Source organism: Sylvia atricapilla, chromosome 12 (genome assembly GCF_009819655.1).
Source record: "Sylvia atricapilla isolate bSylAtr1 chromosome 12, bSylAtr1.pri, whole genome shotgun sequence".
Taxonomy (NCBI): Eukaryota; Metazoa; Chordata; class Aves; order Passeriformes; family Sylviidae; genus Sylvia; species Sylvia atricapilla.
The window spans coordinates 8,016,690-8,033,583 of record NC_089151.1 but is presented as its reverse complement, the minus strand read 5'-3'; the positions used below and the strand labels follow the sequence as shown (position 1 = coordinate 8,033,583).

Below are 16,894 nucleotides of genomic sequence, written 5' to 3'. Positions count from 1 at the left end.
ATGCCACTCATGTATTCACCTCGCACAGGGCCGTGCAACTGCACGGGGCACCCAGCGCCAGAATGAGCCTTCTGTCCGGGGCTCCCGGGATGCGCCTGGTGCCGGGGGTGCGCGCTGGCACCCAGCAGCTGACACAGCCGGGGATAAGTTTCAGTGCCCGGTGGAACGGGGCTGGGAGAGGTCCCTCCTGGCCGAACACCGCCCACGGCGCTGTCCCCGACAGGGTCACCGTGTCACCTCAGCCCCTTTCCGGGGCCGCCGGTGCCAGGCCAGGAGGTGACCGCCGCGGGGTGACCGCAGCCCCGCAGTGCCCAGCTCCCACCGGGCAGCCGGGCCGCCCCCTGCCGCCGCCCGCTGTACGGCTGGACCCGCCCAAGCATCACGGGCCGGCTCCCGCCACCCCGGGGCCGCATGGAGCCCCAGCACCGCAACACCTCTCCCCGCCCTTCCCGAGCCGGGCTCCCTGACCCCGGCACCGGAGCCGCCCGCACCGGCACCGCCCTCATCCCCGCTGCCCTCCCGCTTCCCGGCAGCTCCCGCCGCTCACTTCTCTATCTCTAGGGCTGCCACCTTCCTCTTCTCGTAGAGTTTGTCGGTGAGAGCCCGCACCACGCCGGGGGTCAGCGGCGACAGGTCCCGCTCCGCGTTCATGGCCCCGCCGCCGCCACCGGCGGCCACGTGACCCCGACCGGGACGCGCGGCCACGTGACCCCGGCAGGCGGCGCGCACACGTGACCCCGCCCCGCCGCACAGCGCCCCCGCGCGGCGCGGAGACACGCTGCACCCCGCTCATTAACCCCTGGGGTCATCAACAGGAGCGTCGGTAAGGGAGAGACGGCTCCTCCCGGGCGGCCCGAGGATTTAGAAGCACTTAATAATTGATTAATGTAATAGTTGCAAAGTGATCCGACAGACTTTGCTATAACCGCAACAGTCACTCCATTCCCTATAAACTGTTTAAATTAAACTCGCACGTGCACGCTCACAGACACACAGGTAAATGTTGTTAAATGTCCTCAGCTATACTTACTAAAATTTCCCCTCAAGTGCCAGTGAAGTACTTGGATTGAATGCCGTGGTGTTCCTCAGCAGGTGAGGGTTGAGCCTCAAGGTGTTGGGGTGTTGGCTCAGGCTGCAACACTTCAGCTTGTGGCACAGACATTGTCTGTGCGTGGCTAAATTGTCTCCTGTCCAAAAGATTCCCCTTCTTGTGCCAGCGTATCTGGCCAGCTCACACTTCACAGAGTGCCTTTTGGAGGTGACTGGGAAGTCTAATTTCAAGGTCCCTGTGAAGTCTTTGGCACATCCAGCATGGATGTGTTGTACCTAGGGACAACCAGAAATCCAGACTAAATAGGAATTACTAGCAAGGGCAGGATTGACAGCAAAACAGATGCATGTGGTGAGCAGCTGTGCCAGGAATCTGCACCTCACTGCGGATTTATCTGAGGTTTGATAGAGAAAAGTAAGAACACAAGATGTCACTTCTTATACCATGGAGCTTTTTCTGTGGGGCTGATGGCCAACTCTCATTCTTCTGCTTCCAGCCAGCTCCTGGCATATAGAAAGCTGAGCTAAAGAGGGATTTTGGATTCTCCTGGCAGGCTATCGGCTCAAGGGCTGCCTGTGTTCATGCTGGTACCTTCCCACATGCAGCAAAGACCTCAGTCCACTGATGATGTGATAATCCCTCACAACTAAACGTACCATGTCTAGAAGAACAGAAAAGCTTGCAACTTGCTACAAGGAAACCCTGCAAAGAGTCCATAAGAAAAGCTTGGGGGACAGAAAGCCCAAGGAGGAAAACCATGTCTAACATTTGGCTGCTGCTTGGCCAAGTCAAAACCAGGGCACATTTTCTCTCTGGATGATCACACTTCAAGGCTAATGAATTTACCTTCTCCACAAAAGTCCTCAAAATAAACTGAGAGAAGGAAACACAGAGCACAATGACACAGGTGTGAGTATAGGATGGCACGTGGATTGCCACCACAGTGCCACTGGTCCAGCACAGGGAACCCAGCACATCTCCCCACTACAAACACATCACTTAGCACAAAGGTCAAGTAAAATCAGACAGAAAAAAAAATTACTGAAAATAATGAGCAGAATGTAATTAAACCATAACCAAGTTTAATTAAAATGTAGTAAACAGGAATCAAATACTATCTAATGAAACTGGGACATCACACATGCCCCTGGAGAACAAAATGTGAGTTGAGAGACAGGGCAGAAAAGCCCCCACCACCTTTCCAGTGTTGTATTTAGCTGAAGAGGACAGACTGGTCAGAAAATCACATTTCCAAGAAGAACTGCCTTCCTGGACAGCAGAAGTCAATCATTTGCTTATAAAGAATTTCTGAGACCTGTTCCCAGGTCTGCCATTTTTTTGGGGGACCTTTCCTTCATGGGACAAGCACTGGCTCCCAGACGGGAACATTCCCTGAGCAGGTCCTCACATGGACAGGTATGATACCATCGTTACAAAGGGCCACAGGGAGTTTCTGTGAATCACCAGCAGGTGCCTCTTGAAGCACAGGGTCCTCTCTACATTATGAAGGCCTAGGCACAGGACCCTCACCCAAGGCAGATGCCCCCTCTCCACTGATAGTGAAGGTGAGGATTTGGCTTTAGTTCTATATGGCTGCAGGAGAGGCACAGAAGTAATTTCAGCTGGCACAAACCCATTTCCCACTGGGCAAGCAATGCAGCAAAACACCCACTGTGTTTTCCCTGGCAGGTGCTCCTGTACCCCACAACAAAGGCCCCCCTCACCCCTCTCCCTCCCAGTTGATTTAGGGCTGTTCAAAAGAGGAATCTGCTTCAAAGAGACAGACCTTTCCAGAATAACACTTTAAAATCATTTCACTTAATTGAATCATGCAGTACAGCAGGTAAATAATGAGGCACCAGATGAGACATGGCAAATCCCCTGGCTGCAGTGATATGAGACATATGCAACAAGCAAAAGCACAGCATGAAAACAGTACAAAAGCAAGAAGGCAAAGATAAATCAACACTACCATCAGTAAAGATTATTTCCAAGGACATTAAAAAAAGAATTGCTTATTAGGGCAGAAAGCTGACTACCCTCGTTCCAATTCAGCCACTAAAGGGCTGGGGAAGGCCAGGTCAGAGTTCCACTACAGAGGTCCCAGGGCAGAGCAACACAGCTTCTCTTGAATACAGGCTCCAATCACTCTCTTAGCATAAAATAGCTTAATACACTCCAGGGAATCACCCAGCATCACCTCATTTTACAGAAATAAGGAGGAAATCATGACTGCTGACTTGCTGGCACAGAAACTGCTTCATCTAAGCCATTGTCCATGAAGAGCCCCAGCTCAGCTGTGGCACATCTCATAAACTTCCAGTTGGCTACCTAATGTTGCCCTGTCTTCGTAGTCATTTAGACAGGCTAAACTATTGTCCTATTTTTTCTCCTCTGCTCTATCTAACAACTACTGCCTCTCAGATCATCTCATGCTAAGCACTCTGACATTGTCGTTACAGATTACAAAGCAGTTTCATGTCTAAAACCACCCTCATGTACTTTACAAAGTGCCTCAGGAAGGGTAGGGAGCACATTCAAGATTGCTCAGCCACAGTGACCTGCTCTCCCACTCTCAGACGCATTTCCAGCTGGGTTTTATCAAATCCCTACAAGTTTTTTGTGTGACCCTTCTTCATGCACAGCACCTTCACGAGCAGAGCCTGGAATGCAGAGAAAAGTTGCCAAAAGCAGGTGGAGGGAGGTGGAGGAGAAGGAGCAGGGCTGTTAGCTCTGCTTGGAGGTCCCTGTTATCTTCTGCCAAATTAGATTAGGCTTTAATTGCAACCTAAAGGGGAAATCTAATTCTGATGCTAGAACAATGCTTATATTTTACAATAACAGAGAAATAAGCACATTCCAGTGAAGTCTGTGAGGAATTAATTTCCTCTGGGGCCACTTGTTGGCCGCTTGCCTGTTTCTCTGCATTCCCATATTTTAGAACCGATTTAGGTTTTTGGAAATGGGAATGCTGAATCAGTGTTCAGCTTTTAATCACCCCAGTCTCCCCTTCAATTGGTTTTGCTGGACCTGAGCCTGCAGGCACTCGCTCCCCCTGATGCTGAGTCACCTGAGTCTGTGGAGTTGGTGGCAGCTGAGGGTCCCCAGCATCTGCCACGAGAGCAGCCTCTGCTCCAAAGGGTTTGGCATGGCCCCGTTGCTGGCTCTTTCCTGCTGGGGATGCTATGACAGCTCCCTGTTCTGCTCTGCATGTTAATTAAGCAGTAATGTATCTTCTCTGGGTCCCTCAGCAGGCACCATGTGATTGTGCATGGCAGAGCTGCAAATGAAGATGGTCTCCAAGCTATTAACACCTCAAATTGCTCATCAAGAGCCCGGCAGAAGGGCAGCATGTCACATATTATTTCTGGTCCACATTGAGCACCGTTGGTATTGAGCACGTAAGTGATCAGAATAAACTAATTCAGTCTGACACCAAGAGAATCAGGTATCAGGACTCAGGAAGGTGACATCAGTAGAACTGAAGCATCCATACATCTAACCTTGCTGGAGCCCATCAGCAGAGCCTCCCAGCATCCATCAGATACACACACTCGTTTTGGCCAGGTGAGAAAGATGTTTTTTTCTCTGCCTGGACAAGACTCTTTTGTGCTTAGATTTTTTTTTTCTTTCAAACTGTTCAAGCCATTTCTTCCTCTTCACTCTCTAGTCACTGAAATGTCTTCCAGAGAAATCTCTTTCCAGTAGAAGAAATAAGTCATTGCATTGTATTCTGACCACCCAGCTCCTCTTCCTGTGGCATTACCATAATATGGGCCTTGGCCTGTGGTGGTTCCATCGTGGAGACACCTGGTACTGACTCTGTCAGACATCAGGGAGGCTTCTGGCAGCTTCTCACAGAAGCCACCCCTGTAGCCCCCCCTCATGCTACCAAAAGGTTGCCATGCAACCCAGTATGTGTCAAATTTTCACTAATCTGTAATACTGCTCAGATTTTATCATTTGGCCTTCCACTATGTTTGTGTCGGAGGGGAACCTGCAGAGAAATCACAGTGGGAATTGCATTTCCTGTAATTACATTGCATCCTCACTGCTGGATAAAGTCTGCCTAAAAATGTTGTTGGAACTGCAGGTATATTTCTATTTTTAATACCTCTCCTTTTTTTTTTTTTTTTTTTTGTTTTTGTTTTTAATGACATTTGAAATTAAGTTATTTTCTCCATGGGAGCTCTGGAGGGCTGGGGGTATTTTGACAACCCAGAAACATTCAATCAAAATAGTTTCAAAACTGGAGAGGATCTTTAGCCAGGCTGATGCATCCATAGGCTGGGATTTCTGTTTGCCCCTTTAACCCTTTCATTCCGAATTCAGTTCCACACATGAGAGATGGGTCATTTGTTGTTTTGTGTTCTCCTTGGGAATTGACCCTATTTCCTTCACCCGAGTTTGAGCTAACTCATGAAATCTAAAGAAGTCTCATGACTTTTTCTGAAAGAGATAAGCTAAACTATTTTAAAATCATCTTTTCAAAAGCCTTTCTATAGAGAAAAGCCTTCCCTGTAGAGAAGGCAGCCCAGAAAAGGAAGGGAAAGAATGCACGTGCCTGGTGTACGGTTATTTTGCCAGGCACTTTTGAATTTTTTTTGTGTAAAACTCTCTTGAAGTGGCCTGTACATCATCAGGCTCCTGATGTGGAGGCACCAAGTACAGGGGCATCAAAGTAATGCAAGGATGAGCACACATACTGTGCCCCATGCCCCTGACTGGGATCTTTTTCCTCACCTGTTTGTTAGGCTGTGGTTTTCCAGTGCCACCTCCTGCTGCCAGCACACGGTGCTTTCTTTGATGTATGCTAAAAGCAACAGTCTCCTCTGCAGCCTTTTCCCTTTTTATGGACACAGAAGTGTCCAGATACAACACACAGAACTGTCCCAGCAGCTTCAAGAAGACGACCATCAATGTCTCTCCCTCGGAGAAAGAGGTGCAGTTCTTATTTGAGGATGATGGCAAAGCAGAAACGTTCTTTTGCGACCGCTCCAGCATGAGGCAGATCCCAAATTAGAAGCAGACAGGGGATTGGCAGATGGGGCAGACACTTTAGAAGTGCCCAGATACTGCTCCTGCTCCCTGAATGCTCTTTGCAGGTTTGGTTTTTGTAGGGACTGGTGCAAGAGCTGAGCACTTTGACAGACCCCAATTCCATTGGCCTCTTGGAAGTCAAACTCATCTGATGCATTAAGGAGAACCTGGAGCTGGTGGTCTTCTGCCTGGGCTGCCAAGAGGTGTGTGTGAGCTGGGGACCAGGAGCTGTGTTTTGGTAGCTGCTTCTGCACAGGTCACTCATCCCATGGACGCTCTGAGACTTGTGACAAAGGGAAAATGTTTTACACTTGTTTCAGAGGCACAGATGGAGCTGCTCCAACGTGCACTCAGTAGCGAGGCTGGCGTGACCATCCTCCTGTCTCTACAGTACAGACAGCAAGACCCTGGTCCTGAGAAAATACATCCCACTGTGAAAATTAAAAGGTGAAACTACATCTGCAAAATGTTAATCAAGGAAGCTAAAAAGAAAGCCTGGGTAGTGTTCCAGGAACTACATGTATAAGAACAATCAGTTACATGAACAAGACCTAGTATTTGTGAAAGAAAACCAGGCGTATAAGCTGGATGTCACTGTGAGATACAAATATACTGAAGTATCTTGAGAAGAGGCTGCGATGGAAAAGGTGAGGAAATACCAACACCTTCAAAAACAAATTAATGAATTAACAAATACAGGAGACATTGTGCATACAGATTAAAATCCAGTCTCATCTCTAAAAACACCCTCAACTTACAAAGTGGCTCAGGAAGGGCAGGGAGGGCGTTTAGAACGGCTCAGCTGCAGGGACCTGCTCTCTCACCCGCAGCCCCAGCACAGAAGCGGGCTGTGCAAAGCCCAGGCTGCGCTCGGGGCTCCTGCACTGGGCATGCCGTGCCCCGGCACAGCAGCGGAGCTCTGCCTCCAGAGTGGGCAGGGCAGGGCAGGGCAGGGATGGGCAGGGATGGGCAGGGATGGGCAGGGCCGGGCAGGGCAGGGATGGGCAGGGCAGGGATGGGCAGGGCAGGGCAGGGCAGGGCAGGGCAGGGATGGGCAGGGCAGGGATGGGCAGGGCAGGGCAGGGCAGGGATGGGCAGGGCAGGGCAGGGCAGGGCAGGGCAGGGCAGGGCAGGGCAGGGCAGGGATGGGCAGGGCAGGGCAGGGCAGGGATGGGCAGGGCAGGGCAGGGCAGGGCAGGGCAGGGCAGGGCAGGGCAGGGCAGGGCAGGGAGGGGCAGGGCAGGGCAGGGCAGGGCAGGGCAGGGCAGGGCAGGGATGGGCAGGGCAGGGCAGGGCAGGGCAGGGCAGGGCAGGGCAGGGATGGGCAGGGCAGGGAGGGGCAGGGCCGGACGGAGCAGGGCAGGGCAGGGCGGGGCAGGGATGGGCAGGGATGGGCTGGGCAGGGCAGGGCCGGGCCGGACGGAGCTCCGATGGGCCCCCGAGGGCCCGCAGGACGGCCTCCCACCGGCGCTGCAGTGGCGGCACTCGGCCACACGGGCGCGCCCTCAGCCCGGCCCGGCGCCCGGAGCGCTCCGGCCCTGAGGGCAAAGGGCGACAGGGGCCGGGGCCGGGGCAGGGCGGGGCGGGGCAGGTTGGGGCGGGGCGGGGCAGGTTGGGGCGGGGCCGGGCGGGGTGGGGCACGGCAGGGCGGGGCGGGGTGGGGAAGGGCAGGTTGGGGCGGGGCGGGGCCGGGCCGGACACGGGACAAAACCTCCGTCCAGCTCACAGCTGCCAGAGAAGCGGCTGAGCTCGCTCGTTTGAACACGGGAACACGAAGCACAGGGGCTCTTACACAGCGTCAGTCACGCCGTTAAACTCCAGGATGCAATACAGAAAGTTACTTTCGCCCCGGAAAAGGGATTTCTATGGAAGGCATTTGCACAGTAAGAGAAATGAATACGAAGGTGAACAGCACTTGCATTATCTGTGTGTGTTTATTGTCTCTCTCCCCACGACGCTGTGACACAGCAGATGTTTCTTCACCTCTGGAGTGAGTCCAGAGGAGGCCAAGTTCATCAGAAGGATGGAACACCTCTCCCATGAGGAAAGGCTGGGAGAATTGGAATTGTTGAGCCTGGAAAAGAGAAGGCTTTGGGGCGACCTAGTTGCAGCCTTCCAATACCTGAAAGGAATTAACAGGAAATATGGCACAAGACTATTTACAAGAGCATACAGTGACAGGATAAGGGGGGAGACTTTAAACTGAGAGGGAGTAGGTTTAGATATTAGGAAAAAATTCTTCCCTGTAAGGGTGGTGAGGCACCGGCAGAGGCTGCCCAGGGAAGCTGTGAATGTCCCACTTGTTCCTAAGATGTCCTGTGACCTCCTAGGGCTAGTTTTAAAAGAAATCTCCTCAGAAACAGAGATGTCTTGCACTTCATAGCAGAACAATCCAGGCCAAGGCTAGGAATGCAAGGAGGAAGGCAAGGAGCAGAGAGCATCTCCTCTGCCTGCAGAGAGGAGCCATCCCAGAAGAGAGGGGCCAAAGGGCTGTGGAACTGCTTCCACCAGCACTGTGGCACTGATACTAAGCCTCCTGACAGAAGCAGATCAGTCTGGAGCTGGAGGGACAACAAGCTGTCAGCCCCTCTGCACAGCTCTGACCCAACCCAGCCACTCCTCACATGAGAAAAAATGCATCCAGGAATTGATGTGGGAATTTAATGGAAGCACAGGTGGATTGACATCAGGGAGAAAGGAATCTTTCCTACAAGGGCTGGGACAACTGTAAGATACCTACTGGTCTCAGCCTCTGAGATGTTACTAAAAAAAAAAAAAGTCTCAGCCTGTGTGGTGGTTTCTGAGCCTGCTGGGGACACAGCTTTACACCACTTCCCACACCCACCTCCCAAAATAGAGCAGATAGAAATCACACTGTTTCTGCAAACCACATGTGAAGAGTCACATGAGATGACATGACCCTGCCAGCTCAGGCAATGTAGGAGCCACCAACATCAGGACAGAGAGGCAATGATAGCCCCGGGGTCCCTGCCAGCGCTGAGGACATGCACCAGATGCCACCGCTCCCCTTCCACATTAAATGCAAGAGTTTGATGGAACATCCTGAGTTGGAAAGGATCCACAAGGATTACAAAGACCAACTCCTGGACACTCAGTCATGCTGATACTGCTTCCCTAGAGCGTGGCACCACATGTGCAGCATCCTTGGCCAGGCCCTCAGGGACCACCCATTAGGCACAGCCAGGACACTGTGAAAACCAGCCTACCAACAAAGTACCAACTCTTTCCAGGTGATCCCAGGACAAAGCACCAGAGACCATACATCCAGGAGGTATTTAAATGGCATTACATGATGCACTTTGAATTTCTCCTCCCAGCAATCAGATGTAGATTTAAAGGGCACTTTGGAGCAAGCCATGGACAGGTCAAGGATGTCTGCAAGATTCGATTTTTGAGTTCACTGAGAGTCCTCAGCTCCTGCTGAAACCCACATACCACAACTGTACCATCACTCTCAAGAAGAAAAGCCAGAGAAGGGTCTGAGGCCCCTCAGGCTTCATCCAACATGGTTCATGCCTCTTCCAGAGTATCCCTATGGGATGTAGCTCATCCAGTTTTTCCAGGTGCAGGTGCTAAAGCTCCTCAGCCACTTGGTCCAAAGTGAGCTGGACCAGGGCCAGCCACAATAACACTGCAGGCAGGCACAGCAAGTACAGATTCATCCTTAGGCAGCCATACTTCCCTCTCTTGACAAGTTATGACCCTGGAAGTAGTCTCCACTGACTTTACTGCGGCTATTCTGACTTGCACTGATTGTACAGATGACAGAAGCCATTAAATCCTCTCCTTCCTCATGCTTTGCACAGCAGCCAGGGGATTTATAAGCATCAGGTGAGCTCTTGATTCTCTATGAGACAGAAATATGCTTCTCCATCAGACTCCAGCCAAAGGTCCTTCTGAACAAATCAGTAGCTCTAACAGAAATACAATTTGCAGTCTTTGTTCAAAATTAAACAAGCCCAAACAGCTGTAATTTGGAGGTGCTATTTAAAGAAATCTGCACCAACTACAATCTTAGCAGCTACTTCAAAAATCAGCTCTGCAAATAGATGATTATTGACTCCTGTAATGGAGAGCAAAGGAAGAGAGATGTGTTCCAGCTGTATCTGTGGCCAGGATCTGGATAATGCACCATTTTAAGATGTCTTCATAGGGGCAAGTGCTGAGAGCTTGAAAACACAAAGAGTATGGCTGCAAAAATATTATGTTAACAATATCAGGAAGCAGTGGGAAGCCAAAGAACTGGTTGAGCATAACTACCTGAGAGCAGCAAGCTGCTCCTGGTTGTATCTGACAGGAAAACAGAAGGCTTCCAGCCATGGAAAGAGAGAGCTCCTCAATCTGCCCTCTTCTTAGGGCAAAGGCTGCAGGAGAGGGAACCTGGATCCCAAAAGCTGAACCCTGTGAACAAGCTCACAGCAAGGCTGGCGGGTTCTCTACCTGCCAGTATTGCTGTCCTTCCATGGGGCCAAGAACAGGGCGAGAAAAGGAGGGAGGTGAAATGATGGAGCATGTCCTTAAGGCCCCACCTAAGAGGAAATGCTCCCTCTCGCCTGAGCCACTTCTGCCGAACCCCAGAAGGTGTCTCCACCGGCCCGCGCTGATGCGGCACATCCCGGGCAGGCAGCGAAGCCCCAGCCCAGCCACCCTCCAAATGGGATTCTGCAGCAGGTCACTACGGGGCACGGAAGGAGAAGGTAAAACTGCAACGATAATGAGCACAAAATGAAAAGCAAACCAAAAAAAGCTCCAGTTTAATATACTTCCTAGGGTCGAATCCCAAAATAAATCAGACACTGAAGCTCCACCCTGCTGAGTATGCCGGCATTGCCATCCATCTCCTGCCCAGAAGGTGTAGGCATCCTCACCCTGGCAGAAATCAGATTGAGGGTGTGCAGGGCTTTTACTCCATGTAAAAGCTGAGTTAACATTGCTGCTGGGTTACTGTTAAAGGTCACTCACATGGTACATCAGAATTCCTCCCTGCTTTACCTGGAGCGAGGCAGGCATACTCCCAGGACGTGCTCACAGTCCAATGGTTCCAACAGAGCTCCTGGAGATGGGAAGAGGGATGACCAGATAGGATTGACCTGGGCCAAGTGACACTGGGGACAGCTGGGGACAAGCGGGTGGTGACAGAGGCCAGCAGGCAGGAAAGAGGTGACAGTTACCAGTGAGGAGGAATATGCAAAGCAAGCTCCCAGCCGGAAAGGTTTCCTGTGGAGGAGAAGGATGACTCTCCCGAGGGCAGAGCCACTGAAAAGGCAGCTTTGAGTCAGGCACTGTTGAAAATGCATGGCATGGCATCTGGGCATAGAGAACCCCCGGGGTGCCCGACCCCCTGGAACTCCTACCTCCCTCTGGTACATGAAGCACACAGTGGAGAGTAAATCAATCCTTGCTCTATCCCACACCACTGATTCTGGGATGGGCATCTCTATGGCTGCCTTGCTCTTTGCTGAACCCCATTCAATCTCCCTGGAAGCCAAAGCCCTCCCCTTGCTTTGTTCCTGGCTGCCTCCCTGTCCCAGTCAGGGCGTACAGGTGAGTGGTGACACATCCCTAACATGCCAAGGTTCTCATATCTTAACCCAGCTGCTACTAGTTCTCTGAGTTGGCAAAGACAATACACAGCAATCTGTCAGAGGTCAAGGAGCATCTGGATGATGCTCCTTGTCATGAGATTTAGTTTTAGGTTGTGCTCCCTGTCTAGGAACCACCTTGGGCTACAAGGAATCAGCACAAAAATCCCTGGTGCAGAATTAGACCTAAAAACATGTAAAGATTTGGCTCCTGGATTCAAATTTACCACAAGGGGCTTAAGCCTCTTCTTCTAAGAGTTTAAAATTTTTTCAGTTACCCTCTGAAGAGAGGGGGCACCAGAAAAGAGCATAGCCATACTAGAAATGGCACTTTTTGGCACAGCTGCGCCAGGGATTCAGATGAATTTTCTCTGTGGGAAAGCTGTTTGATGCACAGCTTGCAGGAATCAGGAAAAGAATGAAAGGTGAGAAAAGATGGAAAAATTAAGAGAAATGAGGTCTGTGAGATTGTCACCTTACCCATCATGGACACATGCAGTGACAGGTGTTCCCGCCAACAAATCAAAAAGAAACATCAATGTTTTGCTTCATAAACAATAAAGCTCTGCAGAAACAGGCCTTGAGCCTCTTGCACCTCCTGGCCAGAGGGAATCCATGCAGAAACCATCCAGGCAGCTCTGCAGAATGGCTTGGTTAGGAAGAGGGATGCCCTTTGCAGAGCCTGTGTCCCTTGGGCTCCCTACTGTGAGCCTTGGCTAACAAAGATGTGCAGAAGGCAAGGGCAGAAGTCTGGCTGCTCCCCAGATTTGCAGCTGAACAGTGCTGGCAGAGCAAGAAGTCACCTTCCAGCCAGCATTGGCTGACTGGCTCCAAAATCAAAAGGCAATCCCCACCCAATGCCCCCCCCTCCAGCCTGATCCAGGCATGGATGACACATGAACATCTCCAAAGCTTGGTCCTGATGGCCCAGTACAAAGACAGGGAGATAGTTAAACACCTGCCAGCACTTGGGATGTGCAGTGCTTTGCCCCTAGATAATGCTTTCTCCTTCAACTCCTGTACCCTCAATTCACCCCTCCAAAACTCAGTCCAGTGAGGAATGACAGCTCGTAGGTTCTGTCACTCTCATGTGAAGGAGGAGGCTGAGACTCCCCAAACCCAAGTGTAAGAGTTAAAGGGAATCTCATGCAGCTCTTCTGGCTCCAACTCCAATTGCAATGTCTCAAGTCAAAGTCCTCCAGGTGTGTGAGAGTGGGTAGAAGCCCTGAGGCAGAAGGAGATGCCTCCTGTAGTTCTCCCAGAGCTCAACCAGAAGGTGCCATGCCCAGGCCTGGAAGCAGGCTGGCTGACTTGCCAGCCAGAGAGCTGGGAAAAGAGCAGCAGCATGCTGCAAGAGGCAAAGAGATGGAAGGTGCATGGTGACTATCACTGTGCTGGAGGTAGAAAAGAAGTCCATTGAGAATTGAAATAATTTCCACATTGAAAATAGGAAATCATCACCACCCATCTTTGTCCTGACAAAGCATCACTGTCCCACGTCCAGCTTTGTGTCTCTATACAGATTTGGTAACCATACACAGTCACTGACAATCCTCTCCTTGGTGAGCATCTTAGTTACTTTTCATTCTGTCTGAATGAAGCAAGTAGCAAATTTCCAAGTCTCCCTTGCTGTGAGTGCCTCTGCAAGCTGTTCATGGCAGTCACAAAAGGTGATCCCTGCCCAGCACTTGCTCCAAGAGCCTCCAGTTCTGAGGAATAGGAAACAACTTCTGTGTTACACCAAGCAAAACACTGTTCTGTGGCTGCCAAACCTCCTGCAGCTGAGGGCACATCAGAAGCATCTTTCTCTCACAACTCAGCCCTCCTTTTCTAAGTTACCCAGGGGATTTAAGCAGGGAAATAGCAGCTTTGGGGCTACCAAAGCCCAAAACATAGGGCTCTAAGGAGCTGAGAGCAACAGGAGCAAGAAGGGAGTGTGCACTACTATCACTCATCTGACACTCCCCAGCACCAGGGGCATGGGGGATAAATGCATTTCTGATGGATGTTCCCAATGCTCCTGCCTCTCCCCGCCAGTGGCTGACAGAGCGCTGCTGTCAGATTTCTGCCTTGCACTCTTTTTCACTGTCTGCATTTTCCATTTCTTCCTTGTTATAAAAACAACAAAGCAAAATCCCATCAACTGTAACACAGAATTGGGCTTTTTTTGGTCAGCACCAAGGCTGGGATCTGGCTTGCAGGGTCCCTGCAGTGACACCTGCCTGGTGACAAGCAATAAGAGATGACAGAGACAGGAGAAATCACTAATGCTGTAGGAAGAATCACTTGGGAGGAGGAAGGCTCCTGTTCAAAACAAATTTTGGCCAAGAAAATCCTAAATGGAAAAAATAATTTTTTCTACATGTTTAGCACAACAAATACTTCCCCCAAAGAATCTATTGGCAGTTCATTACCCTGGATCTGTAGCAAGATGTTCCCACTGTCCAGAGATGTCAGATCAACACACAAAGGTGGTTTGACATGTGCCACGGAGGTGCAGAGCTCCCTGCTGATCCCTCCTGGCACATGGACTGCTCAGTGCCAGGGAGGGAACACATCTTGCACAGAGGGGACAAAAAGGTGATGCAGGAACAGCAATGATCAATGCAAATGACAAGGCATGGGTCCTAAATAAAGGCTGAAAGCCCTAGAAAGAAGCTACATTTGGGGATGAGCCTTTTGCAATCTCTGTCACAGGCCTCTAAGAATATCTTTGTATATCCTTCGTATTGAATGTCTTCCTTTTGAGGGGAAACCCAAAGAAAGCTGAGGAGCTGGCTACTGCCTTTAGAAAGGGGACAAATAAGTCTTTCAAGAAGAAGCCTTGAAGGTAAAAAATAGGGCAAAATGTTTGAATTGGAGTCCAGATTTAGTATCTCCTGTGAGGAGACTGTGGAGATCCATTACAATGCTACAGAAAACCTCTTGGTGCAAAGGCTTAACTTAGCCTTGAGCTAGCAAAGATCCAAGGGGTGAAAAGAGCCTGTTCTCAGTCTGTCTGTAACCCTGTAGGTGTAGACAAAGAGGAACCATAGGAGATTCATGGTTCCACAGTGTCAGAGAATGGGCATGGACTGGCATGGGTTGGGCATGTCCAACCCCACAGCCACAGCTGGACAAAGTGGCTCCTGCTTCTGCTCTACTCAAAGCAGCAGCAAGGACTTGAGAGTGAGGAGGGAAAAAAAAGCTTGAACAGCTGGAAGAAAAAAAAAACTAAGCACAAGAGAGTCTTGTCCAGGCAGAGAAAAAAACATCTTTCTCACCTGGCCAAAACAAATGTGTGTATCTGATGGATGCTGGGAGGCTCTGCTGATGGGCTCCAGCAAGGTTAGATGTATGGATGCTTCAGTTCTACTGATGTCACCTTCCTGAGTCCTGATACCTGATTCTCTTGGTGTCAGACTGAATTAGTTTATTCTGATCACTTACGTGCTCAATACCAACGGTGCTCAATGTGGACCAGAAATAATATGTGACATGCTGCCCTTCTGCCGGGCTCTTGATGAGCAATTTGAGGTGTTAATAGCTTGGAGACCATCTTCATTTGCAGCTCTGCCATGCACAATCACATGGTGCCTGCTGAGGGACCCAGAGAAGATACATTACTGCTTAATTAACATGCAGAGCAGAACAGGGAGCTGTCATAGCATCCCCAGCAGGAAAGAGCCAGCAACGGGGCCATGCCAAACCCTTTGGAGCAGAGGCTGCTCTCGTGCCAGATGCTGGGGACCCTCAGCTGCCACCAACTCCACAGACTCAGGTGACTCAGCATCAGGGGGAGCGAGTGCCTGCAGGCTCAGGTCCAGCAAAACCAATTGAGGGGGAGATGGGGTGATTAAAAGCTGAACACTGATTCAGCATTCCCATTTCCAAAAACCTAAATCAGTTCTAAAATATGGGAATGCAGAGAAAGAGGCAAGCGGCCAACAAGTGGCCCCAGAGGAAATTAATTCCTCACAGACTTCACTGGAATGTGCTTATTTCTCTGTTATTGTAAAATATAAGCATTGTTCTAGCATCAGAATTAGATTTCCCCTTTAGGTTGCAATTAAAGCCTAATCTAATTTGGCAGAAGATAACAGGGACCTCCAAGCAGAGCTAACAGCCCTGCTCCTTCTCCTCCACCTCCCTCCACCTGCTTTTGGCAACTTTTCTCTGCATTCCAGGCTCTGCTCGTGAAGGTGCTGTGCATGAAGAAGGGTCACACAAAAAACTTGTAGGGATTTGATAAAACCCAGCTGTAAGAGGGCTTCCCCAGTGCCCAGGGATTCTCTCCTAAGCCCTCCTCAGAGCCATAGTTGATTTACACCTCCCAAGAGGCTGTGTCCTCTGAACAAAACTATTTCTGGATGACGTCCATTCTTTGTGACAGCAGCCCTTTGATGCCCAGTGGTCAGCTTGGGTTGGTTTCCTGGGGCATTATGGAAAAACTGTTTGCTTTTGTCATAAAAACTGCTCAGCTCAGACTTCTGCACTCTGCAGAGATGTCACAGCAGGAGGAACTGCTAGAAATGTGTCTATACATGTGCCCCAGCATGAGTGCAGGATTTCTCTTGGGCTTGGGAAGCACAGCCCAGCCCTGGATCTCCCTGCTTCCAGGGGTGTTCAGATGAGTGCTCCCCGCAACAGCTGCAGCCATCCCTAAAGCTACAGAACCTGCTGATCTCTGTCAAACACCAAAGAGCTGCTCTGTGAAGGTAAGTGTAGATGAACAGCCTAAAATTCCTTTCACCAAGGTGGTCTTTGCCTCAGGCCACAGATGTCTGAAAAAGCAGCTTTCCTTCCCAGGGGAAGTTGTATGGAGGTTACACCAGCATCAAACTGGTGGAGATCACCTATTCCCTGAACTTCCAGCCTGATCACAACTGGCCAGTATTATTTCCACAAGGAAAACTCAAAAACACTTTTTCAAATTCCAGCCAAACACCCTTGGCCTCAGCAAAGTAGAGGAAGTACAGCACACCAGGAAGAAGAGCTTTAATCAGAGCACAAATGTGCACATACCTTATGGTGTTCCCCTGGTGCCTGTCTGGAATGACCAGTGGTACTGGGCAGGAATTGGGCTGCAGTTGGTCACCTCCACACTTGTTCAGTGTCATTCATGGTGCAGCCAAAGTCCAGGGCCTTGGTCTGGAGATGGAGATTTAGGAAGCAGACTTCTCCCTGAACAGTGATCTCCATGAAGTGCATCCTGAGAACC

The 16,894-nt window shown here is 50.4% G+C and overlaps 2 protein-coding genes across 3 annotated transcripts in view; both read right to left on the bottom strand.

The window, feature by feature from the left end:
• VAC14 (VAC14 component of PIKFYVE complex) overlaps positions 1–678 on the bottom strand; it is a 58,880-nt gene extending 58,202 nt beyond the window's left edge. For both annotated transcript variants that reach the window (XM_066327745.1, XM_066327744.1), the window contains exon 1: positions 548–678. In XM_066327745.1, coding sequence (XP_066183842.1) covers positions 548–651 — 104 coding nt within the window. In that variant the 5' untranslated portion in view covers positions 652–678. The remainder of the gene's footprint in view (positions 1–547) is intronic.
• A 4,415-nt stretch (positions 679–5,093) lies between these two features.
• Positions 5,094–16,894, bottom strand: part of CMTR2 (cap methyltransferase 2) — an 85,960-nt gene continuing 74,159 nt past the window's right edge. Inside the window, exon 2 of the transcript XR_010744539.1 lies at positions 5,094–5,105. The gene's annotated coding sequence lies outside the window, so the exon portion shown is untranslated. The remainder of the gene's footprint in view (positions 5,106–16,894) is intronic.